Genomic DNA, 12,468 nt, shown 5'->3' on the forward strand with positions numbered 1-12,468 from the left:
AAAGAGATACCGCTCTGTGTCTCCTGGCTTTGCTAATCTCGGGTTTCTAATCTTGGCCTAACTCGACCGTAAGTCATGAAGCAGCAGGCAGATTTCCCGGCAGTGGAAGTTAACTGAAAACACAACGTGGAGCATCCGCGCCGACCTCAGCAGGCTTTGAATAGGAGCTATTTTAACTTCATTGTTTTGCTGGCTCAGTGGTCCATAGCAACAACTATATATACACACATATAAAAAAACAGGATATGCATAACAGAAGAAGAGCTGCTTAGGTGCATAAAAAAACAGTCTTTTCCATCCTTGAATTCATAAATGTATTCATATGCTTTGTTCCAGAGGTCAAATTTCCTGAGCAACATGACTTATCTGGGCAGTGGATGGTATTTATCCAGGTACAAATCCAGCTGCTGTTCACCGTTTCATTGTCTTTCCACTTACAAATAATCAAATCAATTGCAGCGTTGTGTACAATTTCACTTTTACGGAGATGGCCAAGCTGGAATTAGACATGTCTCGGGGTTGTCTTTGGCTATTTCCAAACAGAACAGGGAAACAGTTTAAGAGAAAAAGGACAAGGTGTAACAAGTAATACTGTCTGCATCAATAAGCCACTGAGTGGATATCTGCCATTATAAACTGGATAAGTAATACATGTGATTTATTGACTGACATTCTGCACCCGGTTCTACACAGACACTTTTTTTTTTTTTTTGGGGGGGGGGGGGGGGGGGGGGGGGGTTCCATATTTATTTACACTTGTGATGAAGTGGCAACCTGCCCAGGATGTACCATGACTTTCTCTAACTTAATTACAACCACTGTTACGTCACTTAAATTGCACTTTGTTATGATTATCTTTTATCTATATTCAGACACAAGCTCTCATTCTGAAGAGACGCCTGTTTGCATTCTAAGTAAAAGTGCTGTCGATTAAAGAATACTCTGACGAAAAAGTAGTCTTCTCTAAAAGTCCTCAAAGTACATTACAGCCACACTTAATTGCATCATCAATAGTATGTATTTGAATCTATTTATCTGGATGAAGCTTTACTGTTTACTCAGTTTGAAGAACAAATCTAAAAAAAATGTTTGATTGTTAATTTAAAATGTTGCGTGGTGAGTAAAAGATGACGTGTTGTAAACTACACCTGGACATGAATCAAATGATCTCGGGCTGCACAGTCTGTCACATTCACTATGAAACGCAAGAGTTTGACTCTAAACACACAAACCTTTGTCATGATAAACTAGAATCTTTCTCTAAACTGACTTCAAAACTGTGCAGTCCTACAGATACTACTGGAAGTACTTAATTACAGCCACTGCAGCTTTGATTTTTCCAAATATTTTGCACATGTGAGCTGATAATGACACTGGATTGTGCTTCTATGCCTATTTTTAGGAAGGTTACACATCTGTAAGCTGCTGTTTTGGACTTCTTGAACACTGCGTGAGTTCTCCGCTGAAGCAGAACAAACACAAAGGCCGATACAAGCCGTCGTTAATCTTCCCACGAATCCCGCTTCCCCGGTTTCACTGTATTGATCTGCAGCAGGCTTCCAGATTAGCCCCAAAAGCCAGGTCACATTTTCCAACCACCACAGAGGTCATGTAGTTGGATTGACTGCAGATCCTTCTTACAAACTGCACCCACTATTTCATGTTTAATGTAATTGTTGAAAAAAAAAGAAAAGAAAAAAGAAATCAGCGTGTTTGTTTTAAAACACTGGCGCTCGTCCAGCAGTTGGAACGACTCTGAAAACGGGATGAAACTTCCTCAGCTTTGACCCTCACATGTGCTGAATGCAGGCGCCCGTGTGCATTGGGCCGGTCATGACACCAGTCTGGAAGCAGCCCCACGTTACTTAATCTGCAATAACAGGCGAGGTGAGCCCTCAAAACTCACCCGCAAGCCTTTGGGTCCTCTGGTACCGGCCGGCCCGACCGCTCCAGCAGGGCCCTGATGAACACAGGAGGAAGCAGGATAAAGTGGGGGGGAAAAGAAAGGGGGAAGGAAAAAGGAAAGAGAAGATAAAACAAAGGTTTACACTGACAGACTGAAGAGCGACCCCCCCCTCACCCCCCCCAGCTGATGACCCCGGGGGGCAGTCTGACCTCAGGAACACACTATAGGGTTTGTTGTTAGATCTGTCACTCACACCAATTAAAGGGTCTGCTCTGGAATCCTGTCCCGCTGCACACTAGAGCCCCATATTTATGTTTGTTTTGGTGGCTCAGTGGCCCCCACCTTCAACTCGTACTCAGTCCCATCTCTGTCAAACCTGGCCACTGCAAGGGGGGATGCAGGGGCAGCTTCTAATTGGTTATAGGTGTTGGGGTTTTGACTGACGGGAGGGTAATGCAGGTTCAGCAGGAGGCTGCCAGGTCTTATAATGCTCAGAGGAGCCACTGCTGCAGACTGCGGGGGCATTAACACTACATGTTACCATCATATACCACAAAGCAACAGTCTTTCAAAACATTGTTTGCCCTCTTATAGCTTTTCAGAAAATAATTTCCCCCCTCCACACACTCATCCTCACTACTCCAGTCTGGGGTTCATTCGTCGACTAAACTCATAAAACATCAAGTGCAACAATTATTGGGTAGAAGAATGTGGGAAGTGCACAAAAGAATAATGACTTACTGTTCTTCCTGGTGGTCCTGGTAGTCCGGTCTCGCCTGGTGTTCCCGGATGACCCTGTTGCATGTGAACAAACAACAATGAAAGGGTTAAAACTCACATTACATCGATTGTGCATCAGTGGATACATAATGAGATTGTCTTATGTAGGAGTCTTTGTCCACAGACGGTCGGCTGGAAAAACATAAGATCAATTTGAAATGTAAAAAGAGGTATTTGAGGTATTTGAGGAAAAATAAGTGTGTTAATGTAGATATCAAGTCAAACTAATCCTTTTTGGCTAGACAAAGCTAAAATAATGCAAATTATTGGCATACTCAGTGGGAAATTATCGTTTTAAAAAGTTGATATCATGGTGTGAATCTAAGTGAATTACATTGAAAACAATACAAAAAAGTAGGTTTGCTCCAAAAATGGAACCTAATCAAAGTAATGCGAGTATTTGTGATACATTATTTGCACTCCTGCTTAACATAGACTTGAATTAGAGAGAATGTGTTTCTTCAGCCACAGAAATCATCTCTTCACAAGAAAGCACACGGACAAAAATACTGGCGAGGAGTAAAAGACTGAGCCACTTAATGAGGAGATGACTTTACACCCGAAAACACAGGACTTCTGGCAGCGCGTCTCCCCTCCTTTCTTTACTGCGCCTCGTTTGAAGGCCAAAGTATTTGTCGAACCACAACTAATACAATAGGGAGTATTTTGGTCACTGGAGTCTGAACAGCTGAGTGCAATAAATATTCAACCCTGTGGCACAGTCCGCGGCTCCGATGGCAGATATCCACGGGAATAAAACGTGGATTTCCACAGTATGAGCTCTCTGTTAGCGGCCACTGATGTCTGCAGGTCGGCCTCCTTCACGCTGCATGAAGCAGTCTTTTCCAGAGGGTCTGTTTCTGTTTTGCAGCCGAGGGAGAAGGGCCAATAGAGAACTTCCTTGTGAGAGCGCGAGTGTGTGTGGTGAAGAAGTCCTGAGAGAAGTCCAACTGGCTGCCAGCCAGCAGGAAACCTCTCTCTCTCTGTTTCAGCAAGAATGATGACTAAATTCCTACCCACTCCAGCTGGTTACATACATTAAACAGTCGGTATAAAATAAAAGCCCCCGACACGACAAAGAAGCCTGTTTGCTTTGTTTTAAAGAGCAGGCAAAGTGTGTGTGAGATGCAAGAAGAAGAGCACAAAGAATGTCTAAAACGTCCGCTTTTTTAAAAGCTTTTCATTATATTGAGTAGATGTTTGCAGGATTGCGTTAATTATAACCAGCGAAGTAAATTTCTACTGGATCTATTTAATTTTGGGGCTTTTTTTTTTTTTTTGTTGAAAACTTTGCAGCAGAAAGTCTTCAGCCAAAGTGCCAAACCGCTGCTTAGAAAACATCCCATGTTGTCCGTGGTGTGATGTGCCTCCTTTCCTCCCTTGGTAAGGAGGCTCTCACCCCCGAGCATGTGCAATATTCCCATGGGAATATCAGACGCAGTTTAGTTTAGTTTAAGTTGGCCATTTCTTAGGTTTCGCTCCAAGACAAACCAACTCCTCTAAACTCTAAAAGATTTCAATACATATCTTTATGCATCAGAGATCCCCCCCCCCCCCATTCCCCGTCTTGTTTACATCTCACCGTTGATCCCTTTTCTCCAGGTGGTCCAGGAACACCCATCTCCCCTCGATCCCCCTAAAAAATACCCAAAATAAAACATTCAGTCTTCAAAGTCACCTTGTGAGACATTCCCAGACAAAGTTGGGAAAAGATTTTTTTGTATTTTTTTTTTTCCTCCAACCTTCTCTCCTGCAAGTCCAGCCTCTCCCACAGGTCCGATGAAACCCACCAAGCCCTGAAACAATACACACTCAGTGTTGGAAGCATGAATGAATGGATAAATAAGAGGGAAACTTCAGTTACTCAACAGTGGAAGTAGCCAAAGGCTTTATTTCTTACTCGTTCTCCCATGGAGCCAACTTTTCCTGCAATACCTGGTTCACCCTGAGGAGGCAAAGTCACTGTTATTTGTTAAGTTCACAAGATTATATCAAACATTCTTCTGTCTCAAGACTGTTTCTTTAATTCACCTTAACGCCTTCTGGGCCAACCTTCCCAGGAAATCCTTTTCTACCCATTCTGCCCTGCAAAAACAAAAATAAAAACCCCAACATGTTGGACAGGATGATGAATTGTGAATAACGTTGATGCATCATTAACACTCATCACAAATACTCAGCAAAAAGAAAAAGAAGGATCTGTTTCCTACGAGATGACATTTTGAGGAGCGGTTTGGGAAGCAGCTGGCAGACGGCCGAACATGCTCGCCGAAATAAGCAGAGCGCAGGTAATGCTGACGGGACTTTTTTTTTTTTTGGCCGGCTGTGAAAGCGGTCAGTGGCTGTAATGTTCCTCAGTGTACAGACAGTCGCTCCCAGGGTAAAGAAGAGAGGGGGTGGGGGTGGGGAAGGGGGGGGTTGCTTCATGCTTTCAAATCAGCGATACCTGAAGGTCAGACTGCAGCAGTCATACGACGGTACAACGTTTCATTGTCCTCACTCACACGCGCAGTAAAAGCTGAATCTTCTTGCAAAATGAATTTGTGTTTTTTTCCGGGATTGCGACGTCTAATCTTCGGATTTAGATTTATGTTTGTTTAACGAGCTAAATGAAGACAGACAGGGAGAATATACTCAGTGCCCAGGATGAGCAATAAACGGCACAGGAGACAGTTTCAGAGATAGTAAAACTGAAATGTACAGAGAAAGGGCCCATTATGTTTTAGAGCTGCGAGGATAAAAGACAGCGAGCTGATGAGGTGGAGGAGGTGGAGGAGGCGGAGGACCGGTGGCACCGAGCCAGAGATCAGTCACAGCACCCGGAGGAGGCATGCACATCTTGGATAGAGGACTTAAAGTGGGTCAGAGGATGAGAGAGGAGAGTGGGTGGAAGATGGGTAAACTTTATGATTAAAAAAAAAAAATAGAAAAGAAAAGAAAAAAATAGGAAGCATCTGGGATAATAATCTTGTTTTCAGTTCCAAAAACTCAGCTTGCAGGCATATCCATGATTCAAATAAAACCCTTTTCTTTATCTTTTGATAAAGTGTTTAAAAATACAAACAAATCCCCTATTGCTGCAGTGGTCCATTACCGTGCTCTCGCTCTTTATTGCAGCTATAAATCCCGGTGCCTATAAACACGGGGGTGGCAGTTATCACCCCCTGGTGGCCAGGACCAGGGATTGCATACAATCCTTTGTCGAGACTTAAGTTCACAAATCAGCCAGACACAAGCCGCAACAACATCTATACAACACCGTGCGTGCATGTTTGTAACTCCTTTCAAATCCAAACGTAAAAATGCACGAGGGGAATCACACTTTATCGCCTCGGACACATTTCAGATGAATTCATACGGTGGTACAACAAAATCTGGGATGCACAATTAAATGTAGACTATTAAATTATACTGCAAACAATACAGGACACTGAGAATTAAAACGGTGCAGTGGAGATTGGGAACAAGTATTGATCTGATATCGATCCATATCTTCACTTAAAAAAGTGCAAAAAGTTACAGAACATGCAAATCAGCTCTAAAATACAGATCCTCAGTCATAGATGGTATAAATCAAAACCATTGATGCACATGAACATCTGCAAATTCACATCAGACACATCCATACATACACGTTATTCATTTTCTGAATATAGAAACATCAGACACTAAAGTTAAACTATAATGGTTTAAATGGACGGAGTTAAGAAGTCTCACAGTCTGACCTGCCCAAGTCAAAACTGGTGCTGATATTCTAACTCACCTCAAGTCCTGTGGGGCCCGGTGGTCCTAATGGGCCTTCGTCTCCCTGAAGAGGAAGGATATTGATCTTAGCATGACTTTTGTTTGGGGACATAAAGCATCCTTCGCCAACACGAAAGGTCTTGTGCAGTAAAAGTTTTAAAGCCTGTCTGGCACTTTGGGGTTGTTATGATGTGGGCGGCATCTGATACTCTTACCTCCAAGCCAGGCACCCCTCGTGGCCCCGGTAAACCTCTGACCCCTGGTTTTCCCTAGATGGATTAAAGGAAGTAAAATAATCATATAGTGTTGAGGTAAATATAGAACATACACAGGTTTCTTTTGTTGTTTTAAGCCAAAGCGGCAACGTGGAAGTAATGCACGTCGGTCACATTGGTCAAAGTGTCATTAAATGACGGATAATTCTATAATTACAATCTGCAAAAGACAAATCCTTATGGCAAATACGTATCTGATATTTCCACGTTTTCTAATGAAATACCACGCTTTTAATTTGTCTAATACTTGAGTTTTTCAACAACTAATGAAAGATCGTGATATGAAGTACTGTGGTTTCTAGAAATACACAGATTATTAGACGACACAGCAAAAGTGATGGTTTTACCTTTGGTCCCTCAAGGCCATTTTCTCCTGGTGGTCCCATGTCACCAGGAAAACCCTGTTTGGATAAAAGAAAACTCTGTTGTTTCTGTAAAGGGTAGATAAGCACATTTCATGTATCAATCGGGACGAAAATACAAACCTCGGGGCCTGGAGGTCCGGGCACACCGTCAGGGCCTCTCTCTCCTAATCTGCCCTGTAAAATCACAAATAAAACCATGAGAAAATTGCTGGATAATCTATTAAATGACTGGATACGATCTGCTTGAAAGGGATCGGGCAATAGGGTTCAAACTTGTCTCCCCTCTTATTCTTAATCTCTTATTGAGAGTAATCTAACTTATAATTTTAGCACACTGGACCAAGAACATCGTCAAATACATGTCTGTTAAGGTATAAGTAAAGCAAAACACATAGAAAGTGAAACAAACAATTAACGAGTGAAAAGTAGAGAATTTTGGTTTAATTTCAGCTTTTCAAAGTTGCTCTTAGTCTAAAAGCCATAGAAAGAGCCTGAACGATTTATTATGCTGTTGTATTGCAATTTGTCTGCATTACATCATGAAATGATGTAATGAAAGAAAAAAGGCTAAAAGCAAAAGTCCAGCTGAAGTCGTAAAGATCTGTATGACTTTCCTTTTAAAAGCTTTTAACTCCTTTTAAGGACTATTTTTTTAATTTGCAATTTTAAGTGTTTTTCTTGTTTCATTGTTACTGTATTATTATTATTATTATTATTATCATTATTATTATTATATAGCGCTGCACAGAATAAAAAGAACAATCAAAAGTGGGTAACTTGGCTTCCAATAAAGAAAAGAAAGGATAATGTTGTTGCACATGTGAAGTTTTCTAATTGACTTGACTTCCTTGACTCTCTAACAACTGAGTCACAATCAGTGATTAAAAAAAAGTTCAAGAAATGAGGTAAAGAAACATAACCTAACAGTTATTAAATCCAGTGTTTAAAATGTTTAAAATAAATAAGGAAAGAGGAAAGCAAAAATACCGAGATGGAGGGAGCTGTTTCCCTTTGCCACCTGTAGCCATATATTAAAAGATGTATTCATAGTCTGATCCAATCTTTGACAGCACCCCCCCCCCCCCCCAAAAACCTGATCTTTATGACAAGAAGCTTTATGTCTTGTTCTATCATTTTTGAGCATTTCTGGTTATTAAAGCCAGACCAGAACTAACCTGCGGTCCGGGTTTCCCACGGATGCCTGGTAATCCTGGAGCCCCCTGGATGCCCTGTCCAATGCAAACAAAACACATTAAAAAAAAAAAAAAAAAAAAAAAAAAAAAAAAAAGGTCAGACACACAGGATTCAGAAGCAACAAGCAGAACCTTGATTTCGTTTATGGGGAAACAGACATTAGGCATGCATGACTCCGCTCACAGTGTTATCTCTTGGGGCCACTCTGTTCTGCGATTGGCTGGATCTGACTGACACTTTAAGACAATTGTGGAGGGCCAACATCAGCGGGATAAGAGACATCTGGCTAAGTCATTGTTTTTTTGTTTTTTTGTAAAGACATAGTTCTGCTACAAAGGCCGTGTAACTCAGGTTATGTGTGCAGCGGAGGCAGGACACGATTTGGATAAAGAATTGAGAGCGTTTTTAAAAAGAAAAACCAACCTTGTCTCCTTTGAACCCAATCTCCCCTTGCTCTCCAGGGATCCCGATGTCACCCTGATGGGTGCAGAGAAAGAAACAAAGAAAGGAAAAAAAACAACAACATTAGGGGGAATTGTACAATTTCAGCTCTGTGAGTCGTTTTATTCATCAGGCAGTTTTTTAACTAGTAGTTTGTACAATCTAAACATTCACAGAGAGCGAGGACAGATCGACGCGTTCGCCAAGTTTCTCAGGTGGCGTCAATCTTTTTCATGTCACAGCAATTGCTTTGTTGCGTTACCCCCACAAATGTTGGCGGGATCGAGCCAGCACAATAAAAATAAATACATAAAAAATGGCAGAGTTTTGATTATTTCAGCTCGACAATGAGAAGCAAGAAGCTTCCAGTCATACCAACAATCATCTCAGACTAAATTAGAGCGGCTCGACCGAGCTGGTGAATATGTGCCGTTATCGCATCTGGACTCATTCGAGGTTTTGGCAGGAGAAACGTCGGCAAAAACACACAAGAGTTCAAGATTTTTACGGTGGGCGCTAAAAGCTCGCCGTGTTCAGGCTTCCGCTTAAATCTGTGGGATTATAACTGTCTGTTGGTGTCTTGAGATACGGTTGCAAAGACCTTTGAACAGATCCCAACACCGACTTCACCGAACAGACCAACATGGTTCACAAGCTCTCTAGAGCTCTTCTCTCCACGCAGTAAATCTTGGTTGATCCGCTTTTTGTATTTTTATATCGGTCACCTGGAGTATTCACGCTTTCTGAACTCTTTTTAAAAAAATCGTATTAATGCAAACCGAGTCAACTGACATTTTAAATAAATAACAACAACAACAGTCGGCTTGACAAAAGCATGCTCCATGTCTCATCTCAGGGTGGAATAGAAGTGACAACATTGCGATGCAAAAAGGTGCACAAATCCATCACATGCTGCTCAAACACGGGCCAATAACAGGAATATTCAGATCACCTTATCACCTTTCAGTCCTGGTTCTCCTGGATTCCCGGGCACCCCCTGCAACAAGCAACAGCAAGCCGGTTAGGAAGCGACCCCCCATCAGATAAACCCTCAGCAGAAACCTACCTTCAACTTTTTTTGCTTTGCTGTCAATGTTATCAACCTTCAGCTGATCCAAACAGATCAACAGAAACCTTCAATTCTAAAAAGATAAATGTAGTGAATGTGATAGTTTCCATGTGTGAGGGATCGACTACCTTGAGTCCATTAAGTCCTGGAGGGCCCATCTCTCCTACAGGTCCCATGTCACCCTGATGCCAGGAGAAGAGATAAACAAGAAATATACCCATATTCACCGACATCAAACACACAAGGCTTTTTACTGATCAAACACACATCCAATAATGACATCAATTCATTAAATTCAACATTGAACTTCATTGTCTAGCTTCCAGATAATCGGTATGGCAGCAGGCAACAGAAAACAAAGGGTGAAAACGTAGAATATTTTATTAGAATTTATTTGAGATGAAGCATCAATCCTGTAATCACAAGTCAACATTGTGCTTCACTTGACGCCTGAATCAAAGAGGGCGCTTGGCTCAGCACCTCAGATATCTGTAGTTGTAATACGTGTGACGGACATCAGAATATGATGCAACGCAACGCCTGAGAATGAAGTCGTGTCCTACTGGAGAGACGTTTCCTCTAAAAACAACAGGGTCTGTTTTAAAGGTCGAGTGCAGGAGAGCACAAGAGGGCTCATTCACTGCTGACGGTTTATATCAACATGATATTTCCTGTTCACAAATTGCAAGAAAAACTAGAAGAAGTATGAGATGTCGTATGACTAAATGGAGCGTTCTGGATGCGTTATCGCTTCCTGCCACAAGGGGCAGACAATTCCAGCTACTCGGCCCGTGCAACGACCTTACATATAGGATAAAGAAAAAAATGATGTTCACGTCAAAGGAAATCTATTTGACTTGATATTTTGTTCACTTAAAACAGCAAATGGAGACATAACTTCCCTTTTCAAGGAATATCTGATCTCTTCTTGTGAAAGTGACAGTTGCTGTCCAGACACTTTGCCTCCTCAGAGAGAAGGACGTTTGTATATTTATGTACTTGAAGCTGCTGCTGCTGCTGCTGCCCTCTGTACATTATTACACTGGACGAAATGGATGCAGAGGACACCGGGCTCGGAGTAGAGCTGTAATCAGAGAGTCCTCCAATTACAGGCCTACCACCACCGCCGAGAATAGACCGGGAGGAGCGGCAGTGACGGGCGAAGACGGGACACGACAGGCATGGAGTGATGAAAGTGTGGATGACCATCATGTCAGATTGGTATTCCATCTTGCAAAAAAACTCTAATTTAAAAAAAAAAGTTTTAAGTGTCTGGTGGTGAAAATGATTACAGGAGTTAATTAAGGCTGTTTTGTTTTATTTTATTTTTTTAAAAACATATACTCATGAGCATTATGTATTGATGGAACGGACGCCTGGAGAGTGAGGGGATGTTCGACAGGACAAGAACACACACGTTACACAGAGAAGCTGCTACTCACGATAAGGCCAAGAACTCCGCTCGGACCGGGGGCTCCCATGTCACCCTGGTCGGAGAGGACGAGAGAGAGAGAGAGAGAGAGAGAGAGAGAGAGAGAGAGAGAGAGAGAGAGAGAGAGAGAGAGAGAGAGAGCGAGATGAAGGCAACGGGAGAAGCAGCAAGTTTCATGGAGTTATTGGCTCTTTTTTCTTCTTCTTCTTTTTTTTTTAAAAAACAAACATGCACAGAAGAGTGGCTCAGTTGTTCATTGCAGGTTATGAGAGGGGGGCAGTGTGCATGTATGTGTGTGTGTGTGTGTGTGTGTGTGTGTGTGTGTGTGTGTGTGTGTGTGTGTGTGTGTGTGTGTGTGTGTGTGTGTGTGTGTGTGTGTGTGTGTGTGTGTGTGTGTGTGTGTGTGTGTGTGTGTGTGTGTTTGTGTGTGTGTTTGTGTGTTTGTGTGTGTGTGGCTTTTCCAAATATGCACAATTTTCTACCTCAAAACGTTGAAGCGAGAGAAAGTTTTGCGAACTCTTGATCTGTGCGCTCCAATAAAACCTGTCGCGTTCAGTCTTGAGTTTTTTGAGCTTTAAGGTCTTAAAGTGTCTCAAAAGAATCCGGCATGGTTTGGTACATGCATCTTCTTTAAAGTTTGAGACGTCACCACTGGGGTTGTTGTTTTTTTTTCTCCACAGAAATCTCAAAATGTTAGCCTGCTGACTTGCAAATTTCCGAGAGTAAACATGGTTGTTCACCGTATCTAAATGGATCAGCCCCGATGGTTAAGTGGTTAGGGCATGTAGCACAATAGCATGAACGCCCTGAACACTCCGCGGTTTGACTTCCTGCAAGCGTCGCTGCATTTTGCATTTCAAGTTAACTTTCTATCTGCACTTATTTCAACACAGAGAGTCCACGGGGGTCCACTGCCTTTCTTCGAGTCAGATTCACACTATGTAGTACAGGTAAACCTGGCATTGCTGGGATTTATGGACTTTTTTTTTGGGAGTGGGTCTTAAGAACAGATGACATATCGAAGTTGCTTCCTGGTTTTCTCAGTGGGAAGAAGCGATCCAGTCGGCAAACATCAGGTTTTCTTGGTGCTTTTGCTTGGTTTGTAGAAAATATCCAGCATATAGGCAGAAAAGTCAGATTATTGTACCTCACACTACATCATTTATCTGCTCTCCCATTAATTGTTCTGTTTATTATCCCCCAACTGGACTGAAGTGACATTTCTGTCATTCATCTCTAGTTCCTCACAAGAAGCAAGAGGA

General features: G+C 42.2%; 1 protein-coding gene across 1 annotated transcript in view; it reads right to left on the bottom strand.

Annotated features, from left to right (window-relative positions):
• The window catches only part of col27a1a (collagen, type XXVII, alpha 1a), a 74,574-nt gene that overhangs the window by 16,146 nt on the left and 45,960 nt on the right, over nt 1-12,468 (bottom strand). The window contains exons 14-28 of the mRNA XM_080476934.1: nt 11,217-11,261; nt 9,903-9,956; nt 9,658-9,702; nt 8,688-8,741; nt 8,246-8,299; nt 7,191-7,244; nt 7,053-7,106; nt 6,646-6,699; nt 6,450-6,494; nt 4,718-4,771; nt 4,587-4,631; nt 4,429-4,482; nt 4,269-4,322; nt 2,648-2,701; nt 1,907-1,960 (exon numbers count right to left, since the gene is read on the bottom strand). Of these exons, the coding sequence (XP_080333060.1) occupies nt 1,907-1,960; nt 2,648-2,701; nt 4,269-4,322; nt 4,429-4,482; nt 4,587-4,631; nt 4,718-4,771; nt 6,450-6,494; nt 6,646-6,699; nt 7,053-7,106; nt 7,191-7,244; nt 8,246-8,299; nt 8,688-8,741; nt 9,658-9,702; nt 9,903-9,956; nt 11,217-11,261 (774 nt within the window). The remainder of the gene's footprint in view (nt 1-1,906; nt 1,961-2,647; nt 2,702-4,268; nt 4,323-4,428; nt 4,483-4,586; nt 4,632-4,717; nt 4,772-6,449; nt 6,495-6,645; nt 6,700-7,052; nt 7,107-7,190; nt 7,245-8,245; nt 8,300-8,687; nt 8,742-9,657; nt 9,703-9,902; nt 9,957-11,216; nt 11,262-12,468) is intronic.

This window comes from Lipophrys pholis (genome assembly GCF_963383615.2).
Source record: "Lipophrys pholis genome assembly, chromosome: 12".
In the NCBI taxonomy this organism is placed as follows: Eukaryota; Metazoa; Chordata; class Actinopteri; order Blenniiformes; family Blenniidae; genus Lipophrys; species Lipophrys pholis.